Below are 16,513 nucleotides of genomic sequence, written 5' to 3' on the forward strand. Positions count from 1 at the left end.
TATATATCTTATACATATATATTTATAAATTTAAATATATATTTATAATATACATATACATGTATATATACATATATACATGTATATATATATATATATATATATATATATATATATATATATACATATATATATATATATATATATATATATATATATATATATATATATATATATATAACAGAAAAATATATCTATATCTCTCTCAATATATATATATATAACAGAAAAAAAATATATATATATTGATTTTTAATAAATAAACACAACATACATACACATCAAATAACATATTTATTTTAATAAATATATATATATGTTATTTATATGTTATTTGATGGCTGCACTGACTCTCTACAACAAACCCAGACGACGGTTCTGTAACAGCAGTCCGGTCGTTCACACTCCGGTCCAGTAGGCGGCGGTACTGCAGAGAACATGAGCCACTCCACAGACCGGCAGTGAGCACCAGAACACGGACTGAAGGCATTGGACCGGCGGTGTGTTCCTGCAGGAGCTGTTGTTCTGACTGTCGGTACCAGAACTGCTGGTAATCGGTTCTTGAGTTCTGTTAACGGAGACGCGGTGTTACTGTTAGCTGTTAGCCGTTAGCGCAGGTTTGGCGGCAAATGAAGCGAGTGGACGCTAACAACAATCAGACGTTAGAGAGTGAGAGAGGTTCACTCACTGCTGGTTATTATAACTGAACTTTAATTAATGCATGTGTGAAGTGTGATTAAATCCTGTCCTGGTGAACAAAGCACCTGGAATAAAACTGCTACATGAGTTAACTTTAGCGCTACTTTCGGCAGCTAGCGTTAGCAGTTCGGCTTGCTAACGAAGGTGAAGCGGTGTGTATGCTAACGTTAGCTGAGCTGCACACGCCCCTTCAGGTCTGATGTGATGGAATAAAACGAAGTGAGATATAAAGACAGACAATAATAACCCTGAGTGTTTAAGTCAGTAAGTTTGAGCTTGTTTTTATGTCCGCTGAGGTGTTTATCAGGCTCCGTTACTGTTCGTCTAGCTGACAGCCGAACTCCTTTGAAAAACTTGTGAAATTAAAGAGAGTGTCTGTCACGGACACGACATAGCCTTTCAGGACTTAGCTGTGTGTTCTGCTGAAATAACTCCGTGTTGTACATCCTTCGGTCAATCGTTCCATCCCGAATTCAACGAAGGGATTCATTAATTAATTAAAATGTTAAATCACGTCACTGCAGTCAATCATGTCTCCCAGGTCAGCAGCGCGGAATAATGTTCTGATTTGAGGGTGAAGTCTGGCATTGGATAATCTATTTCTTTTGGTAGCCATTTTTCACTAATAACTAGTAATATTCACAGTAAATGCTTAATTTCAGTGTCAGGCAGCCAGACTTCCATCATTGTTCACAGGTGAATCTAAAGAGTTCCGTGTTCCGTCACTGAAACAGCAGGTTTAACAACATATACAACAGTTAATGTCATCACAGCCATGACATGTGTCTGGAGGAACTGACTCTGAGGCAGTAAACTGACTGCAGTTTGTCATTTCTCAGGTTAAAGGCTCTACACAGGAGGAAACTCCCCCGGCCGTCAGTCCACCATGGCGGACATCAAGAACTTCCTGTACGCCTGGTGTGGAAAAAAGAAGCTGACACCAAACTACGACATCCGAGCTGCAGGCAACAAGAACAGGCAGAAGTTTATGTGTGAGGTGAGTCTGCTGACTGACGCACCTTCTTCTGTGTACTCAGCTTCCTGTCTCACCTAAACTCTCTTTTGTTCAGGTCCGAGTCGATACCTACAACTACATCGGGATGGGAAACTCCACCAACAAGAAGGACGCTCAGACCAACGCTGCCAGGGACTTTGTCAACTACCTGGTCCGAATCGGGGAGATGAGCGCAGCAGAGGTTCCTGCTCACGGGGTCAGAACTCAGAACTCACCCAGCTGTTCCGTCAATTACGAGATATAGTTTCAGACATCTGTTATAATCCTGCTGTATTAACAAGCTCTGTATGTGAAAGAGTCTACTGAATGAAGCGTTGCTGAAAATCTGAATGTTGTGACACCAGGCGAGCTGTCCAGACGCAGACCAACCTGATGGAGGAGGAGGAGGAGGAGGAGGAGGAGGAGGAGGAGATTGTGGGTTCGGAAACCTTCCTTCCAGCGGTCCACTGCCTCCTCACCTTGTTGTCAAACAAGAGCACGGTATGTTCTGGTCCCTCTGATGGAGTCTGAAGGTGGCGGTGGTGGAGATGTTCTGTGGAGACATCAGTGTCCATGTTGTTGTTTCTGAGCTGTGATTGGTCAGCTGGGACTCTGTTATATAAGGCACACCTGTGACGTACAGAGACCTGGACGCCTCACTGGACCAGGATCTGATGTTGGAACAGGAGACATGCAGAAAGTAAAAATGTTGACTTTGTGTTTGTCTGTTGTCAGAAGCGAGCGGCCCCAGCGGGCCGGTACCAGGAGTGACTGGGCTCGGTTACTCAGGAGGAGGAAACATGGGGAGGGGCGGTGGAAGAGGAGGAGGAGGAGGAGGAGGAGGAGCTGAGTGGGACCGAGGAGCTGAGTGGGACCGAGGAGCAAACCTCAAGGAGTACTACGCCAAGAGAGACGAGCAGGAAGCTCAGGCGGTACGGCACCAGAACCAGCTGACTCTGGATATTAAAACATGAATAACTTCCTGCAGACAGTGAATGTGTTCTGGTTCTCTGTTGGGTCCATGTAGACTCTGGAGTCAGAGGAGGTGGACCTGAACGCTAATCTCCACGGTAACTGGACGCTAGAGAATGCAAAGGCCCGTCTGAACCAGTTCTTCCAGAAGGAGAAAACCAGCGCTGAGTATAAGTACAGCCAAGTGGGACCGGATCACAACAGGTCGGGACCAGAAATCTCCAAATCCAGTCTGACAACCTAACCCTGTTAATATGATGACTGAGCCCGGCTCTGTCAGTCACTGTGTGTAAATGAGTTGCTAGTTGAAATCCCACTCGTGGTGTTCGGTGTTGGTCGGGAAGTTCCTGTATGTTTTTCTGCTGGACTGCTGTCAAACCCAGAGACCTCCAGAGTGTGTCGGCAACACCAGAGAGATCTCACTGTTCACTATCGGACCAACCACCAGAACTTACACCAGAGCAGAGAGCAGGCAGACAGCCGGGCCCACACACACACACACACACACACACACACACACACACACACACACACACACACACACACACACACACACACACAACACAGACTCACCAGCTAAATCCTGGTCAGAACTATTTGTTCTGTTCATCTCAAGTTAACGCTCAGTAAGAAATTTACATCCTTCAATTTTGATTTACTGCAGTAAATTCATGTTCATCCGCTGCAGGTTAATCTCAAATTATGGAATAATTTCAAGTTATGCAGAAGTACCCTAATAATGATAACAACAATAACAACAACGACAACAATAATAATGATAATAATAATAACAATAACAAAAACAACAATAATAATAATAATAATAACAATAATAATAATGAGTGTCCTTAGTTATTTAATCCTTTCTGAGTGAGAAATTGAAAAACTTGTGAATTTTGAGTCCATAAATACCAGAACGGTTCGTTTGTGTTCAACAATACGACACAAATGTTTTTTCTCAAATTAAGAATTAGTGAAAAATAAACTGGACGATGTTTTTAATCAATGCTTTTCTAAACCGATCAGTGTAATTCAAAATGTTACATTTAATTTCTGCATCTTAGCGACATCGACCGGCTTCACGAGATGTTTGTGGGCAGAACTTCTTCACTTAATGATTAAAATGCAACTGTTCTGTGTTCATTAGTTGACGATTATAAATTAGACTCACAGTTCTGTTTATGGTTTGTGGTGAGCTGGTTGACTAAATGAAAGAGTAGAAGAAGAAAATACAAAATAAATCAAAAATCACTCAATAAACAAATGAAGTTGTTAAAAGTGCATCAGAACATAAACAACAACATCAAATTATAACATGTGACATCAGTGGATATTTGTTTTGCTTTTATTGATCGACTTTTTATTTATTCCTTTTTTAAATGATTTAAATTCATCTTTGAAATTATTATGTGTAAAGTTAATAAATAAATTATATGAATTCAAAAAGGAATAAATTAACTTCTAAAGTAGCAAAATAAATGTAAATTGATTGATCGCTACATTTATTGTATGTGGTGCATTTAATGGCATGTTTACTTACTTACTTACTTACTTACTTACTTATTTAGTTATGTATGATCTTGTCCGGTTCAGTCAGAAACATGAGGACACATTTTCTCCTGCCAACATTTAGCTGGTGAGTCGGGCCGCTGTCGAGTATTTGTAGGCTGAAGTGAGGTGACACCAGAACTCAGAACCACACTGAAGGAAGACATGGGGCAGCGTTTAGGTGCACTAAAGCTGTCCCGTGGGTGCAGCCCGGCTCAGTGGAGTCTGGTTCTGATTTCTGGTGTCGCTGTGCGCTGCAGGGCAGAGAGCAGCCGGGAGGAGCCGGAGTCAAAGCTGCTGATTGGTGTTTTTTAATCCCAAGTCTGGCAGAAAAACATACAGGCTTCCTCCTGAGAGCAGCAGGTGAGTTCATCACGTCACCACTTTCCTCTGTGTTTATTCTGAAGACTGCAGGAAGTGAAGCTGTGATGTTTGTCTGTGTCTGCAGGAGCTTCATCGCAGAGATGCAACTGTTTGTGAGGCAGCTCGGCAGAAGTAAGAGACTTTTCTTCTGAATGTGTTTCGTTAGCGTCATGAAGTAGTTTACGTCCTCAGCTGTGACCCAGAGGGACGTCAACTCTGCTGCAGGACAGATTATCTGCTACTAGCACAATACTACAGTCTACCAGCTAGCTGTCAAAGGGAGAGTTGTATTATGGGTAATGTAGGTGCCGGGAAGAAAAATGTGTTTAATGAAGAATATGTGGTTCTGCATCGAGTATCCATGGGGAGTCTGACAGAGTTACAGGAGTGATGAGATGAATCAGTGCAGGATGTTTTTCATTAAAGGAACAGTTCCCCAAAAAGTGGTGTGAGGTCAAAGGTCACAGCGGTCTGTGCTCTGCTCCTCAGGGATCACAGCTCGAGAGCACGGCTCCAACAAGAAGCTGGCGGCTCAGTCGTGTGCGCTGTCTCTGGTCCGACAGCTTTACCACCTGGGAGTGATCGAGGCGTACTCAGGAGTCACCAAGAAGAAGGAAGGAGAAATTGTACGTCTGTAGAGACACACAGAATTGAGAAACCGTTAACAGAAAGGTGTTTGTGTTTGACTCGTGTCGTCCTGTGTTTTGTGTTCAGTTGGAGGTGTACGAGGTCAACGTGTCCCCTGACCTGCAGCAGCAGCTGGCCAGTGTGGTCCAGGAGCTCGGAGTCGACATCCCCTCACCTGTGAGTCACCTGAGTCACCAAACTGACCACAGATCAGTGTGCTGAGGGTAAAGCCTCTGGGACCATGACTCTGATTTGAATGTGTTTAATCCCATCCAGCCTGCAGACCCCAGCAGCTCAGTGTCTCTGGTTCAGGGGAAGATGGCGATGTTTGAGCCGTCACAGCGTCAGAGCGGAGCCGGCGTCGTCCCCTGGTCGCCTCCGCAGGTCAACTGGAACCCCTGGACCAGCAGCAACATAGACGAGGGACCGCTGGCCTTCGTGAGTCTCTGATATTTATTGGCAGACATTCGATATGCAGCAGTGAGTCGTTACAGCTGGTTTACCTACAAACACAGTTGATCCAGGACAGACCATACGTCACGTAACGTCGTGACATCATCACGCATGTAGAACATGATGAAGCAGCAGACAGGAGCGGATGCTGCAGCTCTTGTTGTTTTTATCTTAATCCGTTTACAGTTTTATGTCAGCATGATCTGCAGCAGGTGGTCAGTTCAGAGGGTGGATGTTGCTATTGGCTGCTCTGTTGTGATGTCACCATGTTATACTGAGTGACTGGGACCTGAATTAATATTATCATCATTATTCTGATGGTATTTTCCCTCCTGCAGTGCACGCCGGAGCAGATCAGTGGCGACCTGCATGATGAGCTGATGTACCAGCTGGACCAAGACGAGAACCTGCAGAAGGTCAGTCTGGTTTTAGTGACCGTCTCTTCTTGTTCTTTGTTTTGAAGACAAACTTTATTTAAAACTTGTGTTGTTCAGATCCTGTCAGAGCGCGACCAGCTGCCCGTCAAACAGTTTGAGGAGGAGATCATGGCCACGATCGACAGCAACCCTGTGGTGATCATCAGAGGAGCGACGGGCTGCGGTAAAACCACCCAGGTTCCTCAGTACATCCTGGACCGCTTCATCAAAGCAGGCAAAGCGTCTGACTGCAACATCGTTGTCACACAGGTGAAGCTTCCTCTTTGTGCACCTGCAGACACACAGGAGCTGAACTTCAGAAGAAATCATCAGATTCAATTCATCACATGTTTTCTCTCCTCAGCAGTTTACAGCAGAAACTTTCCCCGAGTCACATAAATAACAGGATGATTAAAATTAGGACCTGAAGCAGAACTTCCACTGATGGCTCACTGGATCATGGATCACTAGAGGCATTTGCATTATAAATGTAAAGAATCTAAAGAAGAATGTATTTAACATCCTCTTGGAGTCCTTTCACATCTCATTTTTATGATTGTGTAGAATCTTTCGAACTACAAGAGCTGGCTCAGGTTTCTCAGCAGCTCAGTATTTACAGGATTCACTGCAGCTGTAAAGAAATCTGAGCTCAGATTTAAAGACCTGTGATGATGTTTAATACTCCTCTGATGATGTTATTGTGGATATTCCGCTTGTTAACTTCTGATCCACACAAACATGGTCCCTCTCTGACTGTCTCCAGCCCAGAAGGATCAGCGCCGTGTCTGTGGCCGAGCGGGTCGCCTACGAGAGAGCTGAGGATATTGGGAAATCCTGCGGCTACAGCGTCCGCTTTGAGTCCGTCCTCCCTCGACCTCACGCCAGCATCCTCTTCTGCACCGTCGGTACGTCAAAAGACTGTAACTGATTCCTGCTGGACACGTCTGGCACTGAGGTCCAGACCAGTCGGTCTCCTCACACTGACGGAGACGACACCGTCACTGCAGAAAAATACATAATGTTCAACTATTTTAGAATTTACAAGTTAAACCGATCACATGTTTCATCAGCACCAAGAGTCTTTCATCACTGTGACCTAAACGCTCAGTGCTGCCTGTGTTTCTGAAAAGATGATTCTCAGACTGAAGCAGTTTATTGTGTCGTCCATCAGCAGGATGTTGATGAGGAGGTTTTGTGTTTCAGGTGTTTTGCTGCGAAAGCTGGAAGCAGGAATCCGAGGCATCAGTCACGTTATCGTTGATGAGATCCACGAGAGAGACATCAACGTGAGTTTATTTTATGATGTACAGATATATATTTGTTCAGCCGGTCGCGTCACGATTCCTTTGTCGTCTCTGTGCGTCTGTGCAGACGGACTTCCTGATGGTGGTCCTCAGAGACGTGGTCCAGGCCTACCCAGAGGTCCGCGTCATCCTCATGTCAGCCACCATCGACACCACCATGTTCAGAGAATACTTCTTCAACAGCCCCATCATCGAGGTGTTCGGACGCACCTTCCCTGTTCAAGGTATCTGCAGCCCACTTCAGTGTGACGGCAGGTGATCCAGAGCATCTCTGTCTGAATCGACCTGAGATTAAAACCTTAACACAGGATGAAGGTTTATGATGAGGGTTCTGTAATGACTGTAGCTCTATCCACAGTTTCAGGACAGCTTATTTTTGTATTTTTCACAGAGTATTTCCTGGAAGATTGTATCCAGATGACCAACTTTGTCCCTCCACCGATGGACCGCAAGAAGAAAGATAAAGACGAGGAGGGAGGAGAGGACGATGTGAGTCACCTTTCCTCTGATGTTGGAATTATTGTAGATATAAATAATGTTTCTGCTGCTCAGTGTGGCTGAAACAAACAATAAAGATGAAATATCACAGCTGTGTACAAAAGATGAGTGAGTGTAACGCCCTCCCTGTCTGCAGACTAACTGTAATGTGATCTGTGGACCGGAGTACTCTGCGGAGACGAAGCGCTCGATGGCTCAGATCAACGAGAAGGAGACGTCGTTCGAGCTGGTGGAGGCTCTGCTCAGGTACATCGAGACGCTGCAGGTGGCCGGAGCCGTGCTCATCTTCCTGCCCGGCTGGAACCTCATCTACTCCATGCAGAGACACCTGGAGACCAACCCACACTTTGGTACATCAGCACACACACCACACCACACCACATCACATCACATCACATCACATCACACCACACCACACCACACCACATCACATCACATCACACCAACAGAACTCTGAGGGAAAGATCTCCTGACCTGACAGATAAAAACAAAACTCTGTTGTCCTCTCAGATTTTGGGTGAACTGACTCTTTAATCCACAGTCAAGTTCACCTTCAGGATCAGAAATGAGGTTTAATTCATGTGACAGAAATAAACTTAGATCTGAAAGAACAAGAAGAATTTTGAGCATAAAGAAATCTGAAATGTGCATCAAAATAAATGAAATCAGTAGAAATGTCGTATCAAACATGGAAACAGCATCAGGTCCGACTTTGGTTCAAGGGTTTTTTCTTTTTTCTTTGTTTCCAGGAAGTAACCGGTACCGGATCCTGCCGCTGCACTCACAGATCCCCCGGGAGGAGCAGAGGAGGGTGTTTGAACCGGTTCCAGACAACATCACGAAGGTCTGAGACGCTGCAGGACACAAATACTTCAGACGCTTTTGTATTTATTTGATTGACCTTCTGAATAAACTCTGTCCATCTCTTACACCAACATTCATTCAGATTTGTGTTGCATGAATCACTTTTTATAGCTTTCAGTCTCATGTTGTCCTGAAAGAGTCGGCAGAGCTGCAGCTTCTGTTTGAATATTAAATATCATGTTGTTGAATCTGCAGGTGATTCTGTCGACCAACATCGCAGAGACGAGCATCACCATCAACGACGTCGTCTACGTCATCGACTCCTGCAAGTAAGTGTGTCCGAGCAGAGAGACGGGCTGAAGGTTTCTCTTCTACATCTCAGAGTGAAATATTCAACTGTTGCTGCGCTACATTTATCTGACAGTATTACAGTGTAGTATTTATACTGATATACTAATATATACTAAGGATCTGAGTATTTAGTGAAATGTCACATCCCAGTTTAAAGTTCAACCTGTCAACAGGCAGAAGGTGAAGCTCTTCACCTCCCACAACAACATGACCAACTACGCCACCGTCTGGGCCTCCAAGACCAACCTGGAGCAGAGGAAGGGTCGAGCTGGCCGAGTCCGGCCCGGGTTCTGCTTCCACCTCTGCAGCCACGCTCGATTCGAGAGGTTTGACCCGTTAATGCGTCCAGACCACTCCTCAGTCAGCTGTGTGGTTCCTATCAGACTGACCTGTGTGTGTGTGTGTGTGTGTGTGTGTGTGTGTGTGTGTGTGTGTGTGTGTGTCAGGCTGGAGACTCACATGACTCCAGAGATCTTCAGGACTCCGCTGCATGAAGTCGCTCTGAGCATCAAACTGCTGAGACTCGGAGCCATCGGACACTTCCTGTCCAAGGCCATCGAGCCACCGCCGCTGGACGCCGTCATCGAGGCCGAACACACTCTGAAAGGTACAGCACACAGAGTTTATGGATAATACGTAAATAAATTGGTATTTCTGTTTAAACTTGTTTGTTTATTTACCTTTTGTATTACTTTACTTTCTTGTTTCATTCATCAAACGTACGAATGTTTAAAGTCGAAATATGTCAAAGGGATTTTCTGGAAAAAAGAAAAAAAATGCTTTTGAGGAAATCTGATAAATGATCTGTTTGTTTTTATGGGATGAAATATTAACGTTTGATCTTGTGGTTTGTCTTGTTGTGTTTCAGAGCTGGACGCTCTGGACTCTAACGATGAACTGACTCCTCTGGGCCGGATTCTGGCCCGTCTGCCCATCGAGCCTCGGCTGGGGAAGATGATGATCATGGGCTGCATCTTCCAGTCAGTTTGTCGTCCTGCTCTTCAGCGTACAGATCAGCTGAGCGCCCGCCTCCCGTCTGACTGATTTAAACGTGTCTCCTCATGTCTCTCTCTAGTGTTGGTGATGCCATGTGCACCATCTCAGCCGCCTCCTGTTTCCCGGAGCCTTTCGTCAGCGAGGGGAAACGTCTCGGCTTCGTCCACAGAAACTTCTCCGGCAGCCGGTTCTCTGATCACGTGGCTCTGCTGTCCGTCTTCCAGGCGTGGGACGACGTCAGGTCGGTCCGAGCGCTCAGTGTGTCGGCTGTTTGAAAGTCTCTGTACTGCAGCAGTGATGTGTCTAACCCTTCGCTGCTGTTGTTGTGTTCATGTCAGGATTAACGGTGAAGACGCAGAAAATAACTTCTGTGAACACAAACGTCTCAACATGTCGACTCTGAGGATGACCTGGGAGGCTAAAGTCCAGCTGAAGGAGATCCTGGTCAACTCTGGGTTTCCTGAAGGTACCTGAACGCAACACTGATGAACACTAAAGCTCAGGCTGTCGGTTGTCTTCATGTCTGTTCTCCTGCATCTCCTTCAGAGTGTTTGATGACTCAGATGTTCAACACGGTCGGACCGGACAACAACCTGGACCTGGTGGTTTGTCTGCTGACCTTCGGCTTGTACCCGAACGTCTGCTACCACAAAGAGAAGAGGAAGATTCTGACCACCGAGGGGCGCAACGCTCTCATCCACAAGTCCTCTGTTAACTGCCCCTTCAGCAGCCACGACATGACCTACCCCTCCCCGTTCTTCGTCTTCAGTGAGAAGGTACCAGTCATATTTATGTTCTTATGAGAAGTTAGAAAAATTCTGACATTTTCAGAAATGACCAGTGACCGTAAATCTCCATGTAAACCTTGAATCCTGGATTTTAGCCTTCAGTCCTGAAAAAGTTCCAGGAAATAACTAAACTAGCTGATATTTCCTGCTAAATACTGACCAGAGCGTCGCTGACACTCATGTCCCGGACCTCTGAGAATGTCCTGGACACGTGTTGTGTGTCACGGTTGTGTAGCTGTAACTGTGTTTGTTGTTTTGTGTCTCAGATCCGAACGAGAGCGATCTCAGCTAAAGGGATGACTCTGGTCAGTCCTCTGCAGCTGCTGCTGTTCGCCTGCAAGAAGATCAGCTCCAACGGAGACGTCGTGGAGCTCGATGATTGGTGAGAAGTCACGTGATCAGAATCTGATTTACCTCCAGCTGATTCACATCTCAGTGATCAATAAACAGCCAAAAGGTTCAGTTTACTGTCGCACAGGACCAACAAAACAGTTTTCTGTTTCATGAATCAGACACACAGACAGTTTGAGACAGTTTGTGTGTTGATTGACTGATGAGACCGTTCATATTCCTGATTATTGATCGTCAGGACAGACCAGCATGTCGCCCACAGGAAGTTTGTTGGTTTGTTTATGATGACGTGGACAGTCTCCTTTGATGAACTTTGCAGTAAAAGGAGCAACTTCAGCCTTTAGGGCTAATTTCCAGCTGTAGTCCCCGGTTGGTTTACACAAAAGGCAATCAAGAAAAGCTAATTACAAGAGAAACAAGGGATAAAGAACTAATCAGGGTTCGTACGGGTGCTTGAAATCCTTGAAAGTGCTTGAATTTCAATGTTGTGTTTTCAAGGTCTGAAAAGTGCTTGGATTTTAATTTAAGTGCTTGAAAGTGCTTGACATTATAACTCTGTGTCTTTCACAAAATTGGGATCAGACCGGATAATTAATTTCTGAAGTTTTTGCTGTTATGAAACATAATTTTAGATGTTTACAGCATAATATATACATAATTGTGATAAAAAGTGAAGAATAAAATCATGAGTATATATATTCCTGTAGATAAGTACTTTACCCCAGCAATAAGGTGCTGGAAAATCTTGGAAATTACCCTTAAAAGTGCTTGAATTTGACCTAGAAAAATGTGTACGAACCCTGACTAATGCATGAGGAAAAAAATAAATAAAATAAAATAAGTTAAATAAAATGCAGGACATGTAGTGACAACAGTTGATGACTACCTTCACATATCATGTTTGACAGGAGTTAATGTTTGACAGTTGAAGTTGTCTGATATCCATGTTTGAGGTGTTTGGTGAAGGTGGAGTATGTATTTATGTCTTTGATAACGGCAGGCAGTGAATTCCAGTGTTGGGTGTCTCTGACTGAGATGATTCACCGAAAGTGCTTTTTCTGAACGGGGTTATAAAATCACCTCTTGTGGTGCTTCCAGTGGTTTGACTGCTGTTATGTTGGATGATAAGTGAGTTGAGAGGGGGAGGAGCCATGTTACGCAGGATTGAAGACCAGGCAGATGTTTTTGCATTTCATTATGTCTTCCCAACTCAGTAGATTGTGTTTTTTAAACTGATGCAGTGATGTGAACTGTTAGCTGTCGAGCCACTACTTTGATGTTTTTTTTGTATAGGGTTGCTGATGGTTGTAATGTTGAGCTGTTAGTTTGTCCCCAGCCTGTCAAACAGTATGTGAGAACTGACGTGATCATGGCATCCATAAACAATTTAGCAGCATTAAAAGTTAGTGTATGTCTAAAGTTAAACTTGACCCTATTGCACACTTTGGTTATGTGTGTTTAAAGGAGAGATGCCCAGAAATTTGGATTGTGGAACAACACTGATGTTTTTACCGGAGATAGTGATATCTGGGATGATATTACATTGAGTTTTACTGAAGAACGATCCTAGAGTTTTATTGAGGTTAAGTTGGAGGCAGGAGTGATTTAGCCAGTTGGTAATCTGATCACTGCTGTGGTGAGTTTGGCAGCAGCCAGATGTTTTGTGCTGGCATGTACATATATTACTGTGTCGTCCGCATACATCAGTGTGTTGATTTCCGGGCAAACCAGTGGTAGATCATTGATGTATAGACTGAACAGGAGCGGGCCAAGTATTGATCCTTGTGGTACTCCGGTCGAAAGGTTGAGAATTGGAGAATGATGATTGTTCACTGAAACATTTTGTTTTCTACCGTCTAAGTATGACTCCAACCATTTGAGTGATGACCTTTCACACTAATGCGTGCAGGATCAAACTGAAGATCACTCACGAGGTGGCGGGCGGCATCGCGGCTCTGCGGGCCGGACTGGAGGCGCTGGTTGTGGAGGTGACCAAAGATCCAGAATTCATCAGACAGATGGACCAAAGCAACCAACGCCTGCTCAACCTCATCAGACACGTGTCCAAACCGTCTGCAGCCGGAATCAACATGGTGGCCAGCAGCCAGAGGTACACACACACACACGCACACACGCACTCACACACACGCACACGCACTCACACACACACAGACACACACACAGACAACAGTCTAACTGTGACTCCCTCTCTGCACAGGATGGGAGACGGACCTCGACCTCCAAAGATGGGACGCTTTGACGGAGGAGGTGGTGGAGGAGGAGGCTACAGAGGAGGAGGAGGGGGAGGTTACAGGGGAGGGGGAGGATACGGAGGGGGAGGTTACAGGGGAGGGGGAGGATACGGAGGTGGAGGAGGAGGAGGAGGTTACAGGGGAGGTGGAGGAGGGGGAGGTTATAGGGGAGGAGGAGGTTACAGAGGTGGAGGTGGATATGGAGGAGGAGGAGGTGGTTATAGAGGAGGTGGGGGCTACAGAGGAGGTGGAGGGGGATACCGAGGAGGAGGAGGAGGAGGTGGTGGTGGAGGGGGATACCGAGGAGGTGGAGGAGGAGGAGGAGGGTACAGAGGGGGTTATTAACGTCCTGATGACATCATTAAACAGAAACTATGTTTTTAGTTTTTTAGTGAAGAAGCATGTTTGTCTTCAGACTGCTGATCAATAACCTTCAGATTAATGTTGATAATGAAGCTCCGCCTGCTCTCATGTCTGCTTCAGTTTGGTGAAATGTGTTTGACTGTATTGATTATTTGTATCTGCTGTTCATGTCCCCAATAAATCTTTCACAGCTGATCAATCAGACTCATGAGTGTCACTGAGCGTTATTAAACCAGAGATATGAAGTCTGATATTAAATGTACGATTCAGAAATTATATATATGTTTACATTCATGTACAAATCACATATTATTATTATTATTATTAATATTATATATTATGACTTATACTTGATATAACTGATGGATCGTAACAAATGAAGCTGAATATATATTTTACACACACGTTACATGTGGTTGGTGTCGCAGCAGCAGGTGGGCAGCAGCAGCAGTAGGCGGGCAGCAGCAGCAGTAGGTGGGCAGCAGCAGCAGCAGTAGGCGGGCAGCAGCAGCAGCATTAGCCGGGTAGCAGCAGCAGTAGGCGGGCAGCAGCAGCAGCATTAGGTGAGCAGCAGCAGCAGCAGCAGCAGCAGCAGCAGCATTAGGCGGGCAGCAGCAGCATTAGGCGGGCAGCAGCAGGTGGGCAGCAGCAGCAGCAGTAGGCGGGCAGCAGCAGGTGGGCAGCAGCAGCATTAGGCGGGCAGCAGCAGGTGGGCAGCAGCAGCATTAGGCGGGCGGCAGCAGCAGCAGTAGGCGGGCAGCAGCAGGTGGGCAGCAGCAGCATTAGGCGGGCGGCAGCAGCAGCAGTAGGCGGGCAGCAGCAGGTGGGCAGCAGCAGCAGCATTAGGCGGGCAGCAGCATTAGGCGGGCAGCAGCAGGTGGGCAGCAGCAGCATTAGGCGGGTGGCAGCAGCAGCAGTAGGCGGGCAGCAGCAGGTGGGCAGCAGCAGCAGCATTAGGCGGGCAGCAGCATTAGGCGGGCAGCAGCAGGTGGGCAGCAGCAGCAGCATTAGGCGGGCAGCAGCAGCAGCAGGTGGGCAGCAGCAGCATTAGGCGGGCAGCAGCAGGTTGGCAGCAGCAGCATTAGGCGGGCGACAGCAGCAGCAGTAGGTGGGCAGCAGCAGCTGCAGTAGGCGGGCAGCAGCAGCATTAGCCGGGCAGCAGCAGTAGGCGGGCAGCAGCAGCAGCAGTAGCCGGGCAGCAGCAGCAGCAGTAGGCGGGCAGCAGCAGCAGCGGGTGGGCAGCAGCAGCAGCAGCAGCGGGTGGGCAGCAGCATTAGGCGAGCAGCAGCAGGTGGGCGGCAGCGGCAGTAGGCGGGCAGCAGCAGCAGGCGGGCAGCAGCAGCAGCATTAGCCGGGCAGCAGCAGCAGTAGCCGGGCAGCAGCAGCAGCAGTAGGCGGGCAGCAGCAGCAGTAGCCGGGCAGCAGCAGCAGCAGGTGGGCGGCAGCAGCAGGTGGGCAGCAGCATTAGGTGGGCAGCAGCAGCAGCAGCAGCATTAGGCGGGCAGCAGCAGCAGCAGGTGGGCAGCAGCAGCATTAGGCGGGCAGCAGCAGGTGGGCAGCAGCAGCAGCATTAGGCGGGCAGCAGCAGCAGTAGGTGGGCAGCAGCAGCATTAGGCGGGCAGCAGCAGCAGCATTAGGTGAGCAGCAGCAGCAGGCGAGCAGCATTAGGCGGGCAGCAGCAGCAGCAGGTGGGCAGCAGCAGCATTAGGCGGGCAGCAGCAGGTGGGCAGCAGCAGCAGCATTAGGCGGGCAGCAGCAGCAGCAGGCGGGCAGCAGCAGCAGTAGCCGGGCAGCAGCAGCAGTAGCCGGGCAGCAGCAGCAGTAGCCGGGCAGCAGCAGCAGCAGTAGGCGGGCAGCAGCAGCGGCAGGTGGGCAGCAGCATTAGGTGGGCAGCAGCAGCAGCAGCAGCATTAGGCGGGCAGCAGCAGCAGCAGGTGGGCAGCAGCAGCATTAGGCGGGCAGCAGCAGGTGGGCAGCAGCAGCAGCATTAGGCGGGCAGCAGCAGCAGTAGGCGGGCAGCAGCAGCAGCAGGTGGGCAGCAGCAGCATTAGGCGGGCAGCAGCAGCAGCATTAGGTGAGCAGCAGCAGCAGCATTAGGCGGGCAGCAGCAGCAGCAGGTGGGCAGCAGCAGCATTAGGCGGGCAGCAGCAGGTGGGCAGCAGCAGCAGCAGGTGGGCAGCAGCAGCATTAGGCGGGCAGCAGCAGGTGGGCAGCAGCAGCAGCATTAGGCGGGCAGCAGCAGCAGTAGGCGGGCAGCAGCAGCAGCAGGTGGGCAGCAGCAGCAGCATTAGGCGGGCAGCAGCAGCAGCATTAGGCGGGCAGCAGCAGCAGCAGGTGGGCAGCAGCAGCATTAGGCGGGCAGCAGCAGGTGGGCAGCAGCAGCAGGCGGGCAGCAGCAGCAGCATTAGCCGGGCAGCAGCAGCAGTAGGTGGGCAGCAGCAGCATTAGCCGGGCAGCAGCAGCAGTAGGTGGGCAGCAGCAGCATTAGGCGGGCAGCAGCAGCAGCAGGTGGGCAGCAGCAGCAGCATTAGGCGGGCAGCAGCAGCAGTAGGCGGGCAGCAGCAGCAGTAGCCGGGCAGCAGTAGTAGCCGGGCAGCAGCAGTAGCAGACGGGCAGCAGCAGCAGAGCATACGGGCAGCAGCAGTAGCAGACGGGCAGCAGCAGCAGAGCAGACGGGCAGCAGCAGTAGCAGACGGGCAGCAGCAGGCGGGCAGCAGCAGCAGGCGGGCAGCAG

At 48.0% G+C, this 16,513-nt stretch overlaps 1 protein-coding gene across 5 annotated transcripts; it reads left to right on the forward strand.

Moving 5' to 3' along the window:
* The first annotated feature begins 385 nt into the window (after positions 1-385).
* Positions 386-13,983, forward strand: dhx9 (DEAH (Asp-Glu-Ala-His) box helicase 9). 5 transcript variants are annotated; one of them, XM_030403819.1, is made up of 28 exons: positions 386-531; positions 1,539-1,696; positions 1,770-1,910; positions 2,059-2,194; positions 2,429-2,625; positions 2,721-2,869; positions 4,662-4,708; positions 5,066-5,202; positions 5,291-5,380; positions 5,480-5,641; positions 5,995-6,072; positions 6,151-6,342; positions 6,836-6,977; positions 7,276-7,358; positions 7,444-7,600; positions 7,768-7,865; positions 8,011-8,224; positions 8,624-8,718; positions 8,934-9,007; positions 9,203-9,355; positions 9,476-9,636; positions 9,898-10,009; positions 10,105-10,266; positions 10,364-10,491; positions 10,572-10,801; positions 11,080-11,195; positions 13,074-13,274; positions 13,383-13,983. In XM_030403819.1, exons 2-28 carry the CDS (start codon positions 1,586-1,588, stop codon positions 13,759-13,761), a joined length of 3,945 nt encoding a protein of 1,314 aa, XP_030259679.1. In that variant the 5' UTR covers positions 386-531; positions 1,539-1,585; the 3' UTR covers positions 13,762-13,983. The 5 variants fall into 5 exon arrangements, with proteins under 5 accessions (XP_030259679.1, XP_030259678.1, XP_030259681.1 ...); XM_030403818.1 differs by having other exon boundaries at positions 396-550; XM_030403821.1 differs by having other exon boundaries at positions 396-550; positions 2,432-2,625.
* Positions 13,984-16,513: the final 2,530 nt, after the last annotated feature.

This window comes from Sparus aurata, chromosome 21, assembly GCF_900880675.1.
Source record: "Sparus aurata chromosome 21, fSpaAur1.1, whole genome shotgun sequence".
Classification (NCBI taxonomy): Eukaryota; Metazoa; Chordata; class Actinopteri; order Spariformes; family Sparidae; genus Sparus; species Sparus aurata.

Bases quoted from the DNA above. Each gene is read 5' to 3' on its own strand.
- dhx9 (XM_030403819.1), top strand. From the start codon at position 1,586: ATGGCGGACATCAAGAACTTCCTGTACGCCTGGTGTGGAAAAAAGAAG. The intron at 6,073-6,150 runs GTCAGTCTGGTT...TGTGTTGTTCAG, and splicing joins AAGACGAGAACCTGCAGAAG to ATCCTGTCAGAGCGCGACCA. The intron at 6,343-6,835 runs GTGAAGCTTCCT...GACTGTCTCCAG, and splicing joins GCAACATCGTTGTCACACAG to CCCAGAAGGATCAGCGCCGT.